Consider the following 22773-nt stretch of genomic DNA (forward strand, 5'->3'; position numbering starts at 1 on the left):
GGTTTGAGCCCCCGGCTCCCCACCTGCATGGGGGTCGCTTCACAAGTGGTGAAGCAGGTCTGCAGGTGTCTGTCTTTCTCTCCCCGTCTCCGTCTTCCCCTCCTCTCTCCATTTCTCTCTGTCCTATCCAACAACAGCAACGTCAACAACAACAACAATAATAGCTACAACAACGATAAAACAAGGGCAACAAAAGGGAATAAATAAACATTTTTAAAAAAGGGGGGGGGAGAAAAAAATGATGGGAAAGATCATCCAATGCCAGAAAGACCAAAAGAATGGTGGAATTTCATAAATGCTGACAGTGTAACTCAGGATTTCCCCTGCTGTGAACTGTTTTACTCAGTGGGTTTAGCAGCGCTCAACTCTGGTTTATGGCGGTGTGGAGGGTGAAACCTGGGGCTTTGGAGCCTCAGGCATGAGGATCTGTTTGTAAACCATTATGCTGTCTACTTCCTGCCCTTCACTCAGGTTTTCTAAATCTGTTTCTCTTATTAATCAGTGGCTTGGAGTACTCTGGTTTCCATACTCCACTAGATAAGTACAGGATTTAGGATTTACTGGAATTCAGAAACCTTAATGCACAGCACACCATCACCCAACTGTTCATCAGTAATCCACGCAATAAGTGACTAGAATGCATGGCTGTAGTTGTAAATGGTTTGTTGTTGTGAATAAAAAGATTCATTGAATGGAATTAACTGTGTCCTTCCAGGACATTGGATCTGTGTTCTCATTGAACTTTCATTTGTAAATACCCCACCACCCACAATGGCATAATGTGAATTATGTGGTGTCTGTTATTAAAAAAAAAAAAAAACTTAACCATGGTCTTCCTCTTTTTTTAAATATAGGAGATGGATTTGATTGACATACTTTGGAGGCAAGATATAGACCTTGGAGTAAGTAGAGAAGTATTTGACTTCAGTCAGCGACGGAAGGAGCATGAGCTGGAGAAACAGAAAAAGCTTGAAAAGGAAAGACAGGAACAACTCCAAAAGGAGCAGGAGGAAGCCTTTTTTGCTCAGTTACAACTAGATGAAGAGACAGGTGAATTCATCCCAATTCAGCCTCCGCAACACATCCCGTCAGAAACCAGTGGCTCTGCTGACTTCTCCCAGGTACAGAGCACTCAGTTCTTAGGGAGATGTGTGACAGTGTTTAAGGAAATAGCACTGAGTCAGGAGTTAAAAGCTTTGGATTTGAATCCAGTTTTGCCTTTCAGTATGTGTCTCATGATCTTACCAAGTTAACTGGCAAGCTCGGCCTCTTGTTAAAAGGACTAGAGGGACATGGTTTACCTGAAAGGCCTTTGTGAGCTCTGGGAACATCATGTACGGACCAAGCAGCATCCACAGTAATGACCAGCAGAACCACGGTCACTTAGAACTTTAGCACCGTGGCAGGCACTGTTGGACATTTACTGAAGGAACTAATCAGCAATATGAATGAAGTACCAGTATCCATTTAACTACCATTATTTCCGTCTTACTGACAGATGAGCAGTTGAAGCTCAAAGAAGTAAAAATAACTTAGGGACAGGGGGACAGCATAATGGTTATTCAGATTTTATTGATTGGGGCCAGGTGGTGGCGCACATGGTTAAGCGCACACAATACAGTGCGCAAGGACCCAGGTTCAAGCCCATGGTCCCCACTTGCAGGGGGAAAAGCTTCACAAGTGGTGAAGCAGGTCTGTAGGTGTCTCTCTGTTTCTCTCCCTTTCTGCCTCCCCCTTCCCTCTCGATTTCTCTCTGTCTCTAACCAATAATAAATAAACTAAAAAGAAACAAAAAGAAAAAAAAGATTTTATTAATGAGAAAGATAGGAGGAGAGAGGAAGAACCAAACATCACTCTGGTACATGTGCTATTAGGGACAGAACTCAGGACCTCATGCTTGAAAGTCCAATACTTTCTCCACTGTGCCACCTCCTGGACCACAGCACTTTTTTTTTTTTAAAGAAGAAAATAAATAACTTAGCCAAAGCACTCTGGTTTGATTCCTTATTGTTCTAAACTAATATCTGAGATAAAGAGAAATGTTTGACTTAACTAATTTGTAAACTTTTTTATTGGCATCACTGGGGCCTCAGAAATGCTGTGGGGGTTTGTTTTTATTTGTTTGTCTTTTTTAATTATGACTGGGACTTTAGCACTCCAGGTCAACTTTATGAGATGCAGAGACAGGGAAAGATACCATGACATGAAGCTTTCTCTGGTGGGGGCTGGGTCACCGGTCTGGGAAAGGAAACACGCTATTCAGGTGAACTGCGTCACCAGCCCAAAGTGACCTTTTCATTTAGATAGAAACAAGAGGGAAGTGGAGGACCAGAGGGAGCTTCCCCTGGAGCCTTGGTGCTCCCAAGTGGTATACCAGGGTTCAAACCTGGGGTAGCTGCATGGCAAGGTAGGCGCCCTACTCAGTGAACTATATTCCAGCCCTAGATTGTAAACATTTGGGGGGGGGGGAGTAAATAGCATAATGGTCATGCAAAGAGACGCTCATGCCAGAGGCTCTGAAGTCCCAAGTTCTATCCCCCGTACCACCATAAGCCAGAGCTGAGCAGTGCTCTGGTTACAAATAAATAATTGGGGAGCCGGGCGGTAGTGCAGCGGGTTTAAGCCCACGTGGCGCGAAGCATAAGGTCTGGCTTAAGGACCCCTGTTCGAGTCCCTGGCTCCCCACCTGTAGAAGGGGGTCGCTTTACAGGCGGTGAAGCAGGTCCACAGATGTCTATCTTTCTCTCCCCCTCTGTCTTCCCCTCCTCTCTCCATTTCTCTCTGTCTTATCCAACAACGAACAACATCAACAATGACAATAATAATAACCACAACGAGGCTACAACAACAAGGGCAAACAAAAGGGGGGAAAAAAATGGCCTCCAGGAGCGGTGGATTCATGGTGCAGGCACCGAGCCCAGCAATAACCCTGGAGGAATAAATAAATAAATAAATAAATAAAAGTTTTTCTTCCTTTTTTTTTTCCTTTCATTCAGGTTGCCCACATTCCCAAACCAGATACTTTGTATTTTGATGACTGCATGCAGCTTTTAGAAGAGACATTCCCATTTGTAGATGACAATGAGGTATGATATTTGATTAATAGCAAGACTCTACTATATTTAGTGCCATAACTATCCTACATAGGGCTCGTTAATGCCTCTTCATTTTTGAAAAAGGATAAAAATTTTCCGAAGGAAACCTGTAGATAACGCTATAATAAAAGTGTAGTAAACCCACATACAACTCAAAACCAAAGATGTTTAGTAAGTGCTGCATAAACCAGAAGCAGGGATCAGCAAAACCTTAGAAACAACCCATTTGTATTTAGAAACAACTTTTGATGAGAAAAGACCATCTTCGGCCGGGTGGCTGCACATCCGATCGAGTGCGTGTTACAATGTGCAAGGACCCAGGTTTGAGCCCTCTGGTCACACCTGCAGGGGGAAGCTTTGCAAGTGGTGGAGCAGTGCCGTGGGTCTCTATCTACCTACCTATCTTCCCTTTCCCTCTCGATTTCTGGCTGTCTCTATCTAGTTAAAAAAGATTATTTAAAAAAAAAAAAAAAGGGAGTAGAGTGGTAGCGCAGCGGGTTAAGTGCACATGGCGCAAAGCACAAGGACCGGCATAAGGATCCCGGTTCGAACCCCGGTTCCCCACCTGCAGGGGAGTCGCTTCCTCAGGCGGTGAAGCAGGTCTGCAGGTGTCTGTCTTTCTCTCCTCCTCTCTGTCTTCCCCTCCTCTCTCCATTTCTCTCTGTCCTGGCCAACAACAGTGATATCAATAACAACAAAATCATGGGGGGTAATAAACTGAGCTATGTTCAATAATTGAAGTAAATCTGTTGTTTGAAGCATGGTGCTAAGTATTGAATTATTCATTTTGAAGCTTATCTTCAAATGCAGAGGATAGGGCTGGTGACACAGATCCCTTGCATAGTGTGCAGCTTTGCCGTGTATGATGTGATCAAATTTGAGCCCAGCCCTCATCGCACTGGAGGAAACGCTGGTGCTGTAGTCTCACTCTGCCTCTCTGCTTCTATCTAAAGATGAGTAAAATATATCGAAGAAAGTATATATATATATATATATGTAGATATATGTCATAGGATGAAAATCTGGATCGGATAATACAAGAAAAGTTGTTTCTAACAGGGCCAGGTGGTGGCATACCTGGTTGAGGGCACATGTTACAGTGCACAAGGACCCAGGTTCAAGCTCCTGGTCTCCACCTGCAGGGTGAAGGTTTCACAAGTGATGAAGCAGGGCTGCAGGTGTGTCTCTGTCTCTCTCCCTCTCTATCACCTCCTTCCCTCTCCATTTCTGGATGTCTCTATCCGGTAAATAAATAAAGATGGAAGTCGGGCATTAGTGCAGCGGGTTAAGCGCACATGGCCCAAAGCGCAAGGGCCGGCATAAGGATCCCTGGTTTGAACCCCGGCTCCCCTCATGCAGGGGGCGTCACTTCACAGGCAGTGAAGCAGGTCTGCAGGTGTCTGTCTTTCTCTCCCCCTCTCTGTCTTTCCTTCTTCTCTCCATTTCTCCCTGTCCTATCCAACAACGATGACATCAATAACAACAATAACTGCAACAATAAAAAAAGGGAATAAATATAATACAAAAATAAGTAAGTAAATACAGGAGGAGACAACATAATGGTTATGCAAAAAGGCCTTCCTGCCTAAAGCTCCAAAGTCCTAGATTCAATCCTGTACACCACCACAGGCCAAAGCTGGGTAGTGCTCTGGTGGTGGGGACACACACACACACACCTGCATTGCATGCCGCTAATTCAGTTTAAACTGTAATGATGGCACCTGGGACATAGTCATTCACTCTTGACTCATGTAGGTAAATGCCTTGTCAATTTTAGGTTTCTCCAGCTACATTTCAACCTCTTGTTCCTGATATTCCCAACCATGTCGAGAGCCCAGTCTTCACTGCTCTTAATCAGGCTCAGGCCCCTGAAACTGGCTCCACTCAGCTAGTCTCTGATGACTTTGGCAATATGCAAGAAGACATTGAACGAGTTTGGGAGGAACTCTTATCCATTCCAGAATTACAGGTAACTTAAGGCCTAGTATAATACCAAAGACAGTATTTTCTATTTGTGTCTTTAAATTAATCATTCCATTTATTTAATATTTATAAGCCACCTATTTATAGGAAGGGTTGGAGAATGCTTTTAAATTAGTCATGAGAGTTGCCTATGCTTACTTAAGTGTACTTTTGGTAGTTAAATTAGTTGAATGTCCTGAGGATAGATCGGATTATAAACTTGAAGTCTGATCTAGGAACTCTGAAAATAATACCTATGCTTAGGCATAAATATCTGCTGGAAATGGGAATTATCTCTTAATTATAAAACAGAAAAGCTTAAGAGTGAATGAGGGTGAGACCAGTTTACCAATAGTTGTCCATTACCATCTATAAAGAGTACTTTCACTTATAAAGTATAAACTTTTTCCCCCCTCCCCACACAGTGTCTTAATATTGAAAATGACAAGCTCGTTAAGACTAGCATGGTTCCAAGCTCAGAAACCAAACTGACAGAAATTGACAATTATCATTTCTACTCATCAATTCCTTCACTGGAAAAAGAAGCTGATAACTGCAGTTCACATTTTCTCAATACATTTGAGAATTCCTTCAGCAGCATTCTCTCCACAGAGGAGTCCAATCAGCCGCCCGAGAACGCATTAAATTCAAATGCCACAGTAAACACAGATTTTGGTGATGAATTTTATTCTGCTTTCATAGCAGAGCCCAGTACCAGCAGCAGCGTGCCCTTCTCTGCTTTAAGCCAGTCACTCTCTGAACTTCTAAATGAGCCCATTGATCTTTCTGAGCTGTCACTTTGTAAAGCTTTCAACCAAAACCACCCTGAAAGTACAGCAGAATTCAATGATTCTGACTCTGGCATCTCACTGAACACAAGTTCCAGTATGGCATCACCAGAACATTCAGTGGAATCTTCTATCTACGGAGACGCACCCCTTGGCTTCAGTGATTCAGAAATGGAAGAGACAGATAGTACCCCTGGAAGTGTCAAACAGAATGGTCCTAAAACACAGCCAGTACAGTCCTCTGGGGATACAGTTCAACCCTTGTCACCATCTCTGGGGCATAGCACTCCAGTGCACGATGCCCAGTGTGAAAGCACACCAAAGAAAGATGTGCCTATAAGTACTGGTCACAGAAAAAACCCATTCACAAAAGACAAGCATTCGAGTCGCTTGGAGGCTCATCTCACCAGAGATGAGCTACGGGCAAAAGCTCTCCATATCCCATTCCCTGTAGAAAAAATCATTAACCTCCCTGTGGATGACTTCAATGAAATGATGTCCAAGGAGCAATTCAATGAGGCTCAACTTGCATTAATTCGAGATATCCGAAGGAGGGGGAAAAACAAAGTGGCCGCTCAGAATTGCAGAAAAAGAAAACTGGAAAACATAGTCGAACTGGAGCAAGATTTGGATCATCTAAAGGATGAGAAAGAAAAACTGCTCAAAGAAAAAGGAGAAAACGACAGAAATCTCCATCAGTTGAAAAAACAACTCAGCACTTTGTATCTTGAAGTCTTCAGCATGCTACGTGATGAGGATGGAAAGCCTTATTCCCCCAGTGAATACTCCCTGCAGCAAACAAGAGACGGCAATGTATTCCTTGTCCCCAAAAGTAAGAAGCCAGATGTTAAGAAGAACTAGGTTTGGGAAGAGCTGACCTTTTTCTGAGCTAGTATTTTGTTTGTTTAGAACTGTTATACTAAAGCTCCTACTGTGATGTGAAATGCAGAAATATACTTTATAAATAATTCTATGCAAAAATTATAGTTAAAACTATCATTTAAAATAATGTAAAACTTTTAAAAAGCATTAAAATAAGTTACTGGTATGCTGAACCAATAGTTTCACTTTAACTACAAACTTAATTTCTTTAGAATACCATTTGGGGTTGTTTCTGTATAAGTGTAAATATACAAACAAAAAAAACTTATTTATACTGTCCTTATTTCATTTGTTACAATCATAGGTTTTTACAATTTGACATCTGGCTAAACACAGTTTGTTGCAAAACTAACCACTATGTACTTTTTTTTTTTTTTACGAATACTGACAAAAATGTAATTTTTTTATTAAATTGTTTAGCTCTGGCAAAGAAACAATTTAGTTTAAAAGCTGGTACTAATAAAGGAATTCTATGACTGTAAAATTACTTCTTTGGAATTCAAGTTTATTTACAATATTTTCTTTAAAAAAGTTTTGTTTACGTGGTCCGGGATGTGGCACAGTGGATAAAGCACTGGATTCTCACCTAGGTCCTGAGTTCAGTCCCCGGAAACACATGTACCAGAGTGAGGTCTGGTTCTTTCTCTCATTCTTATCTTTCTCATGAATAAATAAATTCTTTTTTTGAAAAAAAAGTTTTGTTTACTTCAGGAGAGATAGATAGATGAGAGGAGAAAGAGGCCAGAGCAGCACTGTGGGCTATCTGGAACCGGGGACTAAATTCAGGACCTCAGACTTGTGAGTTCAGTGTGCCATCTCTTGGGGGGGGGGGGGGGGGGGCTGGTCACAGTATTTTTTGTGATGATAATACATTCAACACAGGTGATATGTAGATATATTTCTACTGAAAATATGAAAAGTATTTTATTTTTTAAGATTTTATTTATTCATGAAGAAGATAAGAGGAGAGAGAGAAAGAACCAGATATCACTCTGGTACATGTGCAACCAGGGATTGAACTCAGGACCTCATGCTTGAGAGTCCATTGCTTTATCCACTGTGCTACCTCCTGAACCACTGAAAAGTATTTTATACCAAACTTCCAGTACCAAAGAAATGTCAGAAATACATGTTCCCTCTTGAACATCTCAACCAAGAAAAAATGTTAAATAACTTTTACATGAAAGCACTGATTCATGTATTCTGATCAGTAGATGTGTGATAGGTTTTGTTTAAATACAGAGGACATAATGCAAAGAGACTTTCATGCCTGAGGCTCCAAGGTCCCAGGTTCAATCCCCAGCACCAATATAAGCCAGAGGTGAGCAGTGCTCTGTTCTCTCTCCCTTCTCTCTGTATCTCTCATTAAAAACTTAAAAAATGGGGGGTCGGGCGGTAGCGTAGTGGGTTAAGTGCACGTGGTGCGAAGCAAGGACCCGTATAAGGACCCTGGTTCGAGCCCTGGCTCCCCACCTGTAGGGAAGCCGCTTCACTAGCGGTGAAGCAGGTCTGCAGGTGTCTCTCTTTCTCTCCCCTTCTCTGTTTCCCCTCCTCTCGATTTCTCTCTGTCCTACCCAACAACAACGACAGCCACAATAATGATAAAACAACAAGGGTAACAAAAGGGGAAAAAATGGCCTCCAGGATCAGTGGATTCGTGGTGCAGGCACCGAGCCCCAGCAATAACCCTGGAGGCAAAAAAAAAAAAAAAAAAACATTAAAAATGGGAGTGGGGCCATAGCGCATTGGGTTAAGCGCACATGGCGCAAGCAAGGACCAGAGTAAGAATCCGGTTTCGAGTCCCCCGCTCCCCACCTGCAGGGGAGTCGCCTGACAGGCGGTGAAGCAGGTCTGCAGGTGTCTGTCTTCCCCTCTGTCTTCCCCTCTTCTCTCTATTTCTCTCTGTCCTATCCAACAACGACGACAGCAATAACAATAAAACAAGGGCAACAAAAGGGAATAAATAAATAAAAATGAAATGAAATTTTAAAAAAAGAAAAAAATGGAGAGGAGAAGGTGGGCAGATGAGTGGAATGCACGGGACCTTACTAAGCCTTCACTAGGGGACCTAGGGCCTTACCGGCTTTCATCTGAGGAGAATGGGGAGCTACTGAATGCAGAAAAAAGGCAGGATTAACATGATTACTTGTTCTTACTGGGACTTCACCTCTCCAAGCCAACTTTTTCAGGTAGAAATAGCAGAACACCAAAGCTTCCTAAATGCCACAGTACTCCCATGTGGTGTGCCAGGAGCTCTAATTGATGCCCGCCGGCAAAGCAGGTGTCCAACCTGGATTAACGTGATTTACAGACATTCCCTCTGACGTGTACTGATAGTTCCATAGAGGGTAAAATTGGGAACAAGGGGAAGTCGAGCGGTAGCGCGGGTTAAGCGCAGGTGGGGCAAAGCGCAAGGACCTGCATAAGGATCCTGGTTCAAGCCCCCAGCTCTCCACCTACCAGGGAGTCGCTTCACAGGCGGTGGAGCAGGTCTGCAGGTGTCTATCTTTCTCTCCCCCTTTCTGGTTCCCCTTCTCTCTCCATTCAATAATAACTATAACAATAAAACAACAAGGGCAACAAAAAGGAAAAATGGATAAATAAATATTTTTTAAAAAAAGTGGACACAAGGAAACAGATGAGGAGGCTTTACAGTTTTCACGTGGACTATGTTGTCTATTTCTAGGGTGACAGAAGATAGTGGATTCTGCAAACTTCCAAGAGAAATCAGAGGAGTAGACTCAAAACCTCATGCTTTCAAGTCCGGCTCTACCCGCTTTGCAAACTCCCAATCCATTCATTTTCAGATACATTGCTCCTCTTTAGAAACTGCCTGCCCTCTATTCAGGAGAGCTCTTTTAACCCCACTAATCCCTGTATTATCAGCTAATAATTTTTCCTCTTAAAAAGAGAAGCAGGGAGTTGGGCAGTAGCGCTGCGGGTTAAGCGCACATGGCACAAAGTGCAAGGACAGGCGTCAGGATCCCGGTTCGAGCCCCGGGCTCCCCACCTGCAAGGGTGTCGCTTCACAGGCGGTGAAACAGGTCTGCAGGTGTCTTTCTCTCCCCCTCTCTGTCTTTCCCTATTATCTTAAATACTATCCTATCCAACAAACAATGGGGAAAAAATGGCCCTCCAGGAGCAGTGGATACATAGTGCAGGCACCAAGCCCCATCAATAAACCAGGAGGCAAAAAAAGAAGCAGCACTAGCATATATAGTGGTCTGGGAGGTGATGCGATGTTAAATAAATCATTGGACTCTCAAGCATCAGGTCCTGAGTTCAATACCCAACAACACGTGTACCAGAGTGATGTCTGGTTCTTTCTCTCCTATTTTTCTCATTAATAAATAAAATCTTAAATATATATTACAAAATTCAGGCCCTTCAAATATTCTTCTTTTCCAGGTTCAATTACTAGCACCACATAGTGCAGTGTTCTGGCCTCACTTTCTTTCATTTTATTTATTTTAATGAGAAAGATACAGAAAGATAGCTAGAGATAGAGACCGGAGCACTTCTCAACTCTGGCTTATGGTAGTGCTGGGGATTGGACCTGAGGCCTTGGAGCCTCAGGCATGAGAGTCTTCTACAGAACCATTATGTCTCCGCAGCCAGCCCAGTTTCTTCTCCATACTATGGGGGCATGGCCTGGGAAGTGGCACAGTGGCTAGAACACTGGATTTAACCATAGTCTCAAATTCAGTCCCTGCATCACATGCCAGGTTGATGCTTTGGTGGTCTAGCTCCCTCTCGTGCTAATAAATAAATAAAGCTTGAAAAAACAGACGGGGTGGGGGGGGGGGAACAGGGCTGGGCCATGGTGCACCCAGTAGAGCACACACACTAGCAGTTCCCAACAGCAAAGGCGGAAACTTCACAAATGCCGTAGTAGCACTGGTAAGTCTTCCTGCTGTCCAATAAACCACTCAGCATTCAGATGGTGTTTTGTGGGAGTCGGGCAGTGGCGCAGTAGGTTAAGCGCAAGTGGCACAAAGTGCAAGGACCGGCGTAAGGATCCCAGTTCGAGGCCCCCGGCTCCCCACCTGAGGGGAGTCCCTTCACAGGCGGTGCAGCAGGTCTGCAGGTGTCTTATCTCTGTCTTCCCCTCCTCTATTTTTCTCTGTCCTGTCCAACAGCGATGACATCAATAACAACAATAATAACTACAACAACAATAAGAAAGGGCAACAAAAGGGAAAATAAATATTAAAAAATTTTTTAAAAAACAACAGATGGTGTCTTGTTTGTTTGGGTACATCAAGAAGGTAAGCGTCTGTCTAGAATAAGCACTAAGAGAGTCGGGCGGTAGCACAGCGGGTTAAGTGCAGGTGGCGCAAAGCTCAAGGACTGGCCTAAGTATCCCGGTTTGAGCCCGGGCTCCCCACCTGTAGGGGAGCCGCTTTACAATCTGCAGGTGTCTATCTTTCTCTCCCCATCTCTGTCTTCCCCTCCTCTCTCCATTTCTCTCTGTCTTAACAACAACGACAACATCAAATAACAACAACAATTTAAAAAACTACAACAATAAAACAAGGGCAACAAAAGGGAATTAATTAATTAAAAAATACATTAAAAAAAAAAGAATAAGCACTAAGAGCAAAGTAGTCACAGAGAGTCCTGTCTATCCACTGGGAGGAAAACCGTACCATGTGTGAAGAAGCCCTGAGTCTGAATCCCCCCGGCACCATATGGATGTACTGTGACAACAGGGCACGATCCATGGCGATGAAGCAGTGCTGTGGTGTTTTTCTTGGAGGTAAAACATAAAATATTTTCCTGAGAGTGCTGGAGTTGTGCTCATATGAGATACTGGCGGGGGTGGGGGGGGAGGTTGTGAGGAGTTAACTGGTACCTGTCATGGGGAGATGTGGAACCGTACCCCTATGACAGACCTATAATCAGTATTTCCTTGCCATGTGCAAGGCCTATATTCAAACCCCAGCACTACATGGAAGTGTCATAGCACCAGGAGAAGCTCCATTGCTGTGTTGTATCCTTCTCTGGAAGTCAGATTAGATTAATAACATAGAAGTTTCTGAAAACGACTTGAAGGACTAGTAATCTAGAGATTTAAAAGAGCAGATTCTGCTACTGACCTTCTTCAAATAGTCAAGAATTTTTCTCCTGTAGTAATAGTGTTAAGATCTCTGGAGGAGGTGTCATCAGGATGCCGGCCAGACTTCCCTGGATTGAAGACCCCACCAATGTGTCCTGGAGCTCAGCTTCCCCAGAGACCCACCCTACTAGGGAAAGAGAGAGGCAGACTGGGAGTATGGACCGACCAGTCAACGCCCATGTTCAGTGGGGAAGCAATTACAGAAGCCAGACCTTCTACCTTCTGCAACCCACAATGACCCTGGGTCCATGCTCCCAGAGGGATAGAGAATGGGAAAGCTATCGGGAGAGGGGGTGGGATATGGAGATTGGGCGGTGGGAATTGTGTGGAGTTGTACCCCTCCTACCCTATGGTTTTGTTAATTAATCCTTTCTTAAATAAAAAAATAAAATAAAATAAATAAATAAAAGAAGCCAGAAAATGTTGAGGTAGAAACCAAAAAAAAAAAAAAAAGATCTCTGGAGGAGGTGGTTCGGGAGGTGGCCCAGTGGATAAAGCAATGGACTCTCAAGTATGAGGTTCTGAGTTCAATCCCCAGCAACACATGTAACAGAGTGATATCTGGCTCTTTACACACACACACACACACACACACACACACACACACCCTCTCCGCCTATCTTCTTCATGAATAAAAAAATAAAATCTAAAAGATCTCTAGAAGAAGGTCAGCGTAGACAGCATAATGGTTAAAGAGAGACTCCCATGCCTGAGGCTCCAAAGTCCCAGGTTCAATCCCCTACACCACCAAAAGCCAAATCTGAGCAGTGCTCTGGTAAAAAAAAATAGTAATTCTGGGAGTCCCAGCGGTAGCGCAGCGGGATAAGCAAAGATGGTGTGAAGTGCAAGGACAGGTGTAAGGATCCAGGTTTGAGCCCTCGGCTCCCCACCTGAGGGGGGTCGCTTCACAGGCGGTGAAGCAGGTCTGCAGGTGTCTGTCTTTCTCTCCCCCTCTCTGTCTTCCCCTTCTCTCTCCATTTCTCTCTGTCCTATCCAACAAAAACGACATCAATAACTACAGCAATAAAACAAGGGCAACAAAAAGGAATAAATAAATAATTCCAAAAACCCAGGTTCAATCCCCCACACCACCAAAAGCTAAATCTGTGCAGTGCTCTGGTAAAAAATAAATAAATAAATAAATAATAAGAATAATAAATAAATCTCTGGAGGGAACATCACTTTTTTTTTAATTAAAAAAATTATTTTTGGTGGGGGAGGGGCAGGTAGTAGCGCAGCAGGTTAAGCACACATGGCGCAAAGCGCAAGGACATGGCGCAAAGCGCATGCAGCTCAAGGATCCAGGTTGGAACCCCCAGCTCCCCACCTGCAGGGGAGTCGCTTCACAGGCAGGTCTGCAGGTGTCTTTCTCTCCCCCCCTCTGTCTTCCCCTTCTCTCTCCACTTCTCTATGTCCTATCCAACAACGGCATCAATAACAATAACTACAATAAAACAACAAGGGCAACAAAACAGAACAAATAGCCTACAGAAGCAGTAGATGCACAGTAAAGGCACCTAGCCCCAGCAATAATCCTGGAGGCAAAAAAAAAAAGAAATTCTATTTTTTTTTAAGTTTTTAATTATCTATTTATCGAATAGAGACAGCCAGAAATCAAGAGGGAAGGGGGTGATGAAGAGGGACAGAGACATCTGTAGCACTACTTTACCACTCACAAAGCTTCCCCCCTGCAGGTGGGAACTTGAGGCTCCCACCTGGGTCCTTGCACATTGTAACCCATGCATCACCACCTGGCCCCTGATACACTACTTTTCTTTCCTATTTTTTAATATTTACTTATTTATTCCCTTTTGTTTCCCTTGTTGTTTTATTGTTGTAGTTATTATTGTTATTGATGTCATCCTTGTTGGATAGGACAGAGAGAAATGGAGGTGGGAAGACAGAGAAGGGGAGAGAAAGATAAGACACCTGCAGACCTGCTTCACCACCTGTGAAGACACTCCTCTGCAGGTGGGGAGCCGGGGCCTTGAACCGGGCCCTGCATTTTGTGCCACCTGCGCTTAACCCACTGTGCTACCCCGACTCTCTGAAACACCATTTTTCTTTTTTTTTTTTAATTTTTTAAAAAATATTTTATTTATTTATTCCCTTTTGTTGCCCTTGTTGTTTTATTGTTGTAGTTATTATTGTTGTTGTTGTCGTTGTTGGATAGGACAGAGAGAAACGGAGAGAGGAGGGGAAGACAGAGAGGGGGAGAGAAAGATAGACACCTGCAGACCTGCTTCACCGCCTGTGAAGTGACTCCTCTGCAGGTGGGGAGCCGGGGTTCGAACCGGGATCCTTATGCCGGTCCTTGTGCTTTGCGCCACCTGCGCTTAACCCGCTGCGCTACAGGCCGACTCCCCGAAACACCATTTTTCTATACAAAGAGGGAGAGGCGACCCAGATCTTCGCTCTGGCATATGTGATAATGAAGACCAAATGTGCAAGTATGGTTCTCCACCTGCTGCACAACCTCCTAGGCTGAAAAAACCACAATCTCGAATAAAGTGACTCACGCTTAAACAAAATTACGAGTGGAGAAGCCAGGTGGTGGTTCACCTGGTTGAGCTCACATTACAGTGTGTAAAGACACAGGTTCAAGCCCCGGGTCCCACCTGCAGGGAAAGCTTTGCGGGTGGTAAAGCAGTGCTGCAGGTGTCTCTCTCTCTTTCTCTTCATCTCCTCATTCCCTGTTGATAACTGGCTGTCTCTACCCAATAAATAAATATTTTTTAAAAAAGACGAAATTACGGGTGGCAATGTGGAGTGGTAGCATGAATCTGTTACCAGCAAGCCCATTTGGAGCATCTAGAATTGATTGGCAGCCAGTGAAAAATAGAAGAGCAAGCTAGACAGACCAGAACAGACTTCCAGCAGCCAGAAGGAATGTACTCAGTCACTTGAGTCAAACTTCAAAATGTTTTGCTGAGTTCATTCAAAATAAGTCACAGAAAGGAATGCTGTTCTGAATTACATGGCTATAGTATGAATGATCTTTGAAGACAGGAACAAAGTGCAGTGAGCCAGACATAAAAGAATGGAAGTTGGGGGTCAGGCGGTAGCACAGCGGGTTAAGAGCACATGACGTAAAAGCGCAAGGACCGGTGTTAGGATCCAGGTTCGAGCCCCGGCTCCCCACCTGCATGGGAGTCGCTTCACAGGCGGTGGAGCAGGTCTGCAGGTGTCTATCTTTCTCTCCCTCTCTCTGTCTTCCCCTCCTCTCTCCATTTCTCTCTGTCCTATCCATCGACTACGACATCAATAACTACAACAATAAAACAACAAAGGCAACAAAAGGGAATAAATAAATATTTAAAAAAAACCTTAAGATGGGGGCCTGACATTGGCACACTGGGTTAAGTGCACATAGTAAGAAGCTCAAGGACCCACAAAAGGATACTGGTTCAAGCCCCCAGCTCCCCACCTATGGGGGGGGGGGGGCGGTTGCTTCACAAGCGGTGAACAGGTCTGCAGGTGTCTTTCTCTCTCCCTTTTATCTTCCCCTCCTCTCAATTTCTCTCTGTCCTATCCAATAACAACAAAAATGGAAAAAGTGGCCACCAGGAGCAGTGGATTTGTATTGTAGGCACGAAGTCCCAGCAATAACCCTGGAAACCAAAAAAAAAAAAAAAAAAAAAACTGAAGGAGATTCAATCTGTCAGCAGATTAAATTTGACTATCCAGTTACATGTTACTGAATTGCTTCTAAAGTGCATGCAATACTTCATTTCTTTATTATTTTTTTTCTTTTTTTGTTTCCAGGGTTATTGCTGGGGCTCGGTGCCTGCACTACACATCCACTGCTCTTGGAGGCTATTTTTTTCTTTTGTTGCTCTTGTTATTGCTGTCACTGTTGCTGGATGGGACAGAAAGAAATCAAGAGGAAGGGAAGACAGAGAGGGAGAGATAGACACCTGGGGGTCAGGCGGTAGCACAGCGGGTTGAGTGCACATGGTGTGAAAAGCAAGGACCGGCGTAAAGATCCCGATTGGAGGCCCCGCCTCCTCACCTGCAGGGAGGTGGCTGCACAAGCAATAAAGCAGGTCTGCAAGTGTCTATCTCTCCCCGTCTCCCCATCTCTCTCCATCCTATCCAACAACGACAGCAATAACAACAATAATAGTAACCACAACAGTGATAACAATGGCAACAAAAGGGAAACTAAATATAAAAAAATAAAGCTTGAAAAAAATAAAATAAAGATTGGGGGGCAGGTGGTGGCACACCTGGTTAAGTGTACACATTGCTGTGCGCAAGGAACCAGTTCAAGCCCCTGGTCTCCACCTTCAGGGAGAGAGCTTCACGGGTGATGAAGCAGGGCTACAGATGTCTCTTTTTCTTCATATAAAACTAGACTTCAGCTTGCATGCTGAAGACTATTTCTCTTTTTTAAAAATATTTTTTAAATATTTATTTATTCCCTTTTGTCGCCCTTGTTTTATTGTGGTTATTGCTGTCGTCGTTGTTATTGGATATGACAAAGAGAAATGGAGAGAGGAGGGGAAGACAGAGCAGGAGAGAAAGACAGACACCTGCAGGTCTGCTTCACCGCTTGTGAAGCGACTCCCCTGCAGGTGGGGAGCCGGGGGCTTGAACCGGGATCCTTACTCAGGTCTTTGTGCTTTGCGCCACGTGCACTTAACCCGTTGTGCTAGCGCCCGACTCCCATCTGTCTCTTTTTCTATATCCCCTTCCTCTCTTGATTTGTCTCTATTTAATAATTAAAATAAAACTTGGACCTGGGGAGACAGCATGATGCCTATGCAAAAGATTTCATGCCTGAGGCTCCAAGGTGTAGCACCATGAGCCAGAGCTGAACAGTGCTCTGATGTTTGTCTTTCTGCAGCACATTTGTGTCCTGTCCCTCTCCTCCCACACCACGCCATTAAAACACAAAGAAAAAAAAAAAGTAGGGGAATAGGCAGTGATGTACCCAATGAAGCACATACCACCATTCACAGGGACCTTGATTCAAGTCCCCATTCCCCACCTGTGTGGGGGTAGGGGGGTGTGGGGGAATTCATGAGTAGTGAAGCACAATTGTCTTTCTCCTTCTCTCAATTTCTTTTTTCTTCAGATTGATGCTGGTGAGAAAGAACCAGAGCATCACTCTAACACATGCAATGTCTGGAATCAAATTAGGAAGTCCACTGTTTTATCCACTACACCATCTTGCAGGCTACACTTGAGGTATTCTTGACACAGTCCTCTAACTATTACAAAAAATACTAGCCTTAAGGACCATGAGTCAGGCACCAAATGAGCTTCTTTTAAGCCCTTTGTCACATTTAACTTTCAGATTTAGTGAAAGCACTTAATGGGGAGACACTGTAGCCCAGGTGAATTGCTCTTGAAGCCTCCGCAGTAATTTCCCTGTGGTAGAAAGGGACTTGGATGACCTCACCACCCTACCCCTAGTGTTTTCTATTTAATGAAAACTAACCTGTACTGTAACTTCCAGATATAGTCAACATTTGATAAACTTTCAGTCACAATTACAAGCCCTTATTGCAATGGCTGTTAAAAATCAATGTAGGCAGGGGCTGGTGATACATATGCTGTGTGCTACTTTGCCATGTGTGCTACCCAGGTTCCAGCCCAGCTGCCACTGCACTGAAGGAAACCTTGGTGCTGTAGATTTTCGTACTGTCTGCCTCTACCTTTAAAAAAAAAAAAAAAATTAAAGGGGGCAGGGGTAGATAGCATAATGGTTATGCGGAGACTTGTGCCTGAGGCTCCCAAGTCCCAGGTTCAATGCCCTGCACCAGCATAAGCCAGGAAAAGCAGATCTGTGGAGAGGGCACAGGGATTGCAAAGATGTATGATTCCAATACCGACAGCTAGTCCTAGGAGCTCTGGTAGCAAAAAATAAAGGAGAGAAAATTTAATCTCTTTGAGCTAGAACACTGCTCTGCACTGGTTTATGGGGGTACAGTTGAACCTCAGGCATCAAAATAATTTGCTTAACAATTACACTGTCACCACAGCCCTAAGTACTGTTTTAAAACCTCACATGGAAGGGGCAGGTGGTGATGCAACTGGTAAAACATCTACTAGGATCCACATTCAAGTCCCCCACCCCTCTGCAGGTATGTGTGTGGGAGAGGTGGAGAGCCCCCAAAGGGTACAGCAATGCTGAGGGTTATTTGCTTCTTTCCATCTTTATTTTAAAAGGGCCAGAGTGCACATTACAATGTAGAAGGACCCAGATCTCAAGCCCTCAGTCTGAGATGGCAGTGGACAAAGCACTGGACCTTCCCCTGCAAACCCCAATCTCCCTATCCAATAAACAAATTCAAGCTTTTAATAGATCTTGGTAACCTGAAGTGGGTTAGACTGCAGTCCTAGTTTTAAGCTTATAGGTTTTTAAGTAAAATTGAGAAAGGACCCGGTATCACTCTGGCCTACATGCTGCATGAAATGGAACTCAGGACCCCACCCTCTTATCCTTTGTGCCACCTGTTGGACCTCATGGCTTGTCATTTACGTGCTTTCCTCCCCAAATCACCTTTGAGGAACCCAATACATTAAATCCTGACATGGCATAATCAAGAAGCAAAACCCAAGGCTCACCATTTGGGTCACTGGTCAGGTCTACCTTCACATTTCTTAGATGGAAAATTACCAGGCGGGGGTAGATTGCATAGTGGTTATATAGAGACACCCATGTCTAAGGCCTGCAAGTCCCAGGTTCAGTCGTCCCACACAAGCCAGTGCTGAGCAGTGCTCTGGTTAGAAGACCCAAGGGCCTGTCACATTATCTCCAAGTCCCTTCTTCCCTGGTTTATTCTACCTTACTGTCCCTAAAGCAAGGTTCTCCCGTCACCCAAGGATCATGCACCCACCTGCAACAATATTTAAATGAGAACATGGCTCAAGGTACTTCATGTCTATCCCATTCAACAGCACACACCTTTTAGGTAAGGACCCTGTTATCAGCAAGTTGTAATATTTACCTATATATAGTAACACAGTGCAAATGACAAGACACATTTCTAAAAATACTTTAATGAAAAAGTTCTTTCTGTAAACATTTTCATGATCACAAATGAAACATTTAAATCTATTACAGACCACCTTTCTTAAAAAAAAAAATATTGAAATTTCAAAGTAACTTTGAAGTCAGGCTAGCACAATGACCCCAACATTAGCATGCTCATTCAACTACTGGAACTCCCAAGATTTTTTTCACAATGTGACCTGGAATTCTCAAAACCAAGTTTAATTTAGTACCGTAACAAGTGAACTTCCATTATTTTAAGACCAGACAAGTGTAAATAGAACTTTTATTTTTTTTGAAATGTAATGAGAAGCAATAACCTGAGTTTGACAATAACCCAAATTTGCCCTGACCATTTCCCACATAAAATTTCCCCATGAGAATATTGCATTTAGAAATGACAGCAAAACTACATTTAAAAGAAAAGCACTTTATTTCATAGTTAAACTTCCCTAGCTTGAATAAATTTGGTTCACTAAAACCAGGTTGAAAAAAATCAGGCCATTTTTACCTTTTCAACACTTCTATGGTGATATGTAGAAACTCAGTCCTGATCTAGACACAGGACCATTTTCTGAAAAAAGTAGTAAACCAACTAGTCATTTTTGTGGGAGAATTCGACTTTGATTTAGAAGCATTCTAAGTGTGTGTGACTACCTCCCCCCACTGCTTCATCAACACTGAACACATCCTCTTGGGGGTTATTTTTTAATTAGCCACTGGATTTTATATGGTGATGACCAACATTTTATACTGGGAGTTCTTAGGAGTAGACCCCACCCCATTGTTTTTGCATATCAGGATAAACAAAATTAAAATAAAAACTTAAAAAAAAAACCCTTTTAAACCCTCAATTTGTATGAAAGCTTGAGGCCACTTGAATGAATTTATATATGAATCTCACACCTGGAAATTCACCTGTTTTTCCCCCTAGTACTGGCAAGCTGAATGATGTGAGGGAAAAAATAACCCTAAAAACCAAAGGATTTTCCTGTCAGACACTGATTTTATCAGACACCAGCAACAAAATAGTACTCATGGGGCATATCTAATGTAAGGACTACTTCATGATTGTGAGGACACTGTGATGGGTATGGTTCCAAGAGTTTTCAGCTTAATTTTCGCAAAACTTGCCTAGCAGTTTAAAAACACCCAAGTGTAAATTTGTAGGAAAACAAATGGTGTCATCAGGTTTTACTGTGAGCTACAAATCTTACCCAGCCAGAAACCTTCGTATTTAAGATGGTAGGAAAGACATTCCTCTTTTAGGCAAGTAGGGCTCTCATTCAACCTGCAAATCAAAAAGATCACTCTTACCTTGCTTTACCAAAAAAAAAAAAAAAAAACACTCTTTAATTAGTGAAAAAAAAATAATTCAAATTTAAGCCTTACCTACTGCTTTTGCCCTTCCTTGCAGGTCTAAATGTGCTAGACCTAGGGACTGTGGCAACTATCTCTCATGGAAGTTCCAAAAGGCGTAGAGCTCCTTCCTGCCACTTTCTTCGATATTTCAGTTGTAATAAGCAGATTTAACTAGCTTTTGGAAAGTTCCTCACTAGTTATCATAGTATCTTATGCCTTCACTTCTGTGTAGTTGAAGCTCTTGCTGCTGCCTTGACATTCTTTATTTAGGCTGACTTGTCCATACTCAAAAGGCTGTTGAAGTCCTGTCTTAATGAGTCTCCTTTGATCCACAATGTACTTAAAAAGCACATTTTAGGTCCTTTAAAGCTGGTTAAAAAAATCACTCCCCTCATGGCTTACTTTTCCAGTTAACAAGATCACTAAACTAGTAACTTATAAACAGGTCACATTCCACCTGCTTATAGGTTGCCAACATCATCCTACTGGAAATGTTCACTAGTAATACTAGTCCCAGAAGACAAAGTTTGAACAGTACAAGAACTCTGTATGCCGTTAAAAGGATACTGTCAAGGTTTGTCAAGCAATTTCACAAGCAGAAGCAGGAAATGTTTATCTCCCCCATTCCTTCAACCATTATTATATGAATAAAGAACCTGAGACAATTTAGTTCAATTTTAATAAAGTTTCCCAAACATTTTTACCAGGTACCCAGGTTTAAATTATGAACATTGACAGTGTCCATCTATAAACCATGCTTGGAGCTGTTAAGAACTTAGCCATGTTTCTTGTAAGCCTAGTTTCTACACTGCTTATTCACAGATGTCCATTAACAAATGGAATGTTTGTTACATTTATTGAATTGAGTGTTTCCTGGAAAGCTGTAGTAATCTTGTGTAGACTGATTTTCATGCTGGCATTGCATGCATCCAAATATTAATAATGCACAGAGGCACAGAATTAGAGCAATAAAAGAGCATATTCAAACACTAGCACGCCCCATTCCCCTTTTTATTGCTTGTTTTGCTCAGCACTCCTTACAACAACAAAGTATCTTAAATCCAACATTCAACTGCCATAGAAAGAACACAGGGCACATACTCAGGGCTCAAATGAACTGGTAAGCACTAGGCTGGCGCAATACAAAGACATTGGTGGTGATGTGTATGACCTTATCTAAAACCTCTTCTCAACCAGACCTTCCAATTTACTCATACCAACAACATGTTTTAGGCTCAAGCATACACACAGATTAACAGTGTTCCTTGGGAATTTCAAGAACTCACACTATCAAAATTTTAATCACGTCTTTGGGAAGCAACATGTTTGTACTAAGTCAACTGTCTTTTATTTCTACAGCAGTAAGTCATTTGAGTCATATCCTTGGTTTCATTCAGTAAAATGCAGAGGGTAACAAACAGCATGCCAGCCATTCAAGGGTTCAACAGTGTGTAATTTTTATTCTCTTGATATGAGAACCTTTACTCAAAATTGTGTTTTGTGTATGAAACCAAGGAAAGTAAGATATATGGGCCTCTTGTGCTTTAAAAAAGGTAGCCACTAAAAATGCTCAGATAGGTCGGTTTAGTGGTCTTGTACTTTTCAGTTTTTATGTATTTTTTTAATGTAGGAGGAAATGGAGAAACACCATTAGAATTTAAACAAAGGGCAGTAGACAATTTTTTTACACCCAAATTAAACTATGGCAGCAGTTCACATGTGACCAAGTTAAATGTAGAATGGTAATGTTTTGAACACAGCTTGGACTCTCAAGCAAAACATACTAAAACCATAGGATTACATTTTGAAAGATAATGCACAAAAACCAAATAGGAAATTTTGACTTTCTTCATTTGAAGTTAAATCTTAATACTATTAAATTCACAAATATGCTAATTTAAATACCCAATTCTATTTAAAACACACATTGCAAACATACATTATGTCTCTATTCTTTCCACATGCCAGTGCCCATTCATTTCATGGTTTAGAGATGGGAAGAATAGATTCCCCTTAAACTGCAAGTCAGCAGGTGTTTCTTTACAGTTAACTTTAGCAAAATTCATACAAAATAGTAACAATGATCTTCTTTACTTGTTAACTCACAAGGAAACACCTTCAAAACTGCATTTTGTTAAAGTTTCTGTACTAAAATGTAGAAAAACTGAACTACACAAATATTGAAAAGTTAAAAATTCCTTAATTTTTTATTCCTGGTACCACTACCACAATTTACAGGGCAATATACCTGATGTAATGAAAAGAAAAAGACAAAGCTACAACAGATAAAAGACCTCAGGAATGTACATCTAATTGACACTACATTGCATTAATCAATAGCTGCACTTTTTGCAAACTGTGGCTATGACAGTCCTGAACAAGAAGGGTTTCCTGTTTAAGCTGCAGTAACTTTTCTGACTATGGATCATCGTTCCTTCTGTGGCAGATTTTACAGTTCCTCTAATGGATTTGGGACGACTGTCTCAAAGTAACCTGCAGCTTTCCTGACAACTCCTCGCTCTCTCTCCTGCTAAGAACTGTAGCCTGTTGAATAATATAGGA

General features: G+C 42.5%; 2 protein-coding genes across 7 annotated transcripts in view; one reads left to right on the forward strand and one right to left on the reverse strand.

Moving 5' to 3' along the window:
* The window catches only part of NFE2L2 (NFE2 like bZIP transcription factor 2), a 41931-nt gene extending 34717 nt beyond the window's left edge, over positions 1-7214 (forward strand). For 2 of the 3 annotated variants that reach the window (XM_016188865.2, XM_016188863.2), the window contains exons 2-5: positions 855-1121; positions 2997-3086; positions 4873-5064; positions 5483-7214. In XM_016188865.2, the coding sequence (XP_016044351.1) occupies positions 858-1121; positions 2997-3086; positions 4873-5064; positions 5483-6706 (1770 nt within the window). In that variant the 5' untranslated portion in view covers positions 855-857 and the 3' untranslated portion in view covers positions 6707-7214. The remainder of the gene's footprint in view (positions 1-854; positions 1122-2996; positions 3087-4872; positions 5065-5482) is intronic. The other variant, XM_016188867.2, reaches the window with a different exon arrangement.
* HNRNPA3 (heterogeneous nuclear ribonucleoprotein A3) overlaps positions 1-22773 on the reverse strand; it is a 42250-nt gene that overhangs the window by 11807 nt on the left and 7670 nt on the right. For 2 of the 4 annotated variants that reach the window (XM_007524693.3, XM_007524692.3), the window contains exon 11: positions 20872-22755. The exons of 1 other annotated variant lie outside the window; for it this stretch is intronic. The gene's annotated coding sequence lies outside the window, so the exon portion shown is untranslated. Of the gene's footprint in view, positions 1-18837; positions 20141-20871; positions 22756-22773 lie in introns of those variants that run through there. One more of the 4 variants, XM_007524691.3, reaches the window with a different exon arrangement.

Source organism: Erinaceus europaeus, chromosome 18 (assembly GCF_950295315.1).
Source record: "Erinaceus europaeus chromosome 18, mEriEur2.1, whole genome shotgun sequence".
In the NCBI taxonomy this organism is placed as follows: domain Eukaryota; kingdom Metazoa; phylum Chordata; class Mammalia; order Eulipotyphla; family Erinaceidae; genus Erinaceus; species Erinaceus europaeus.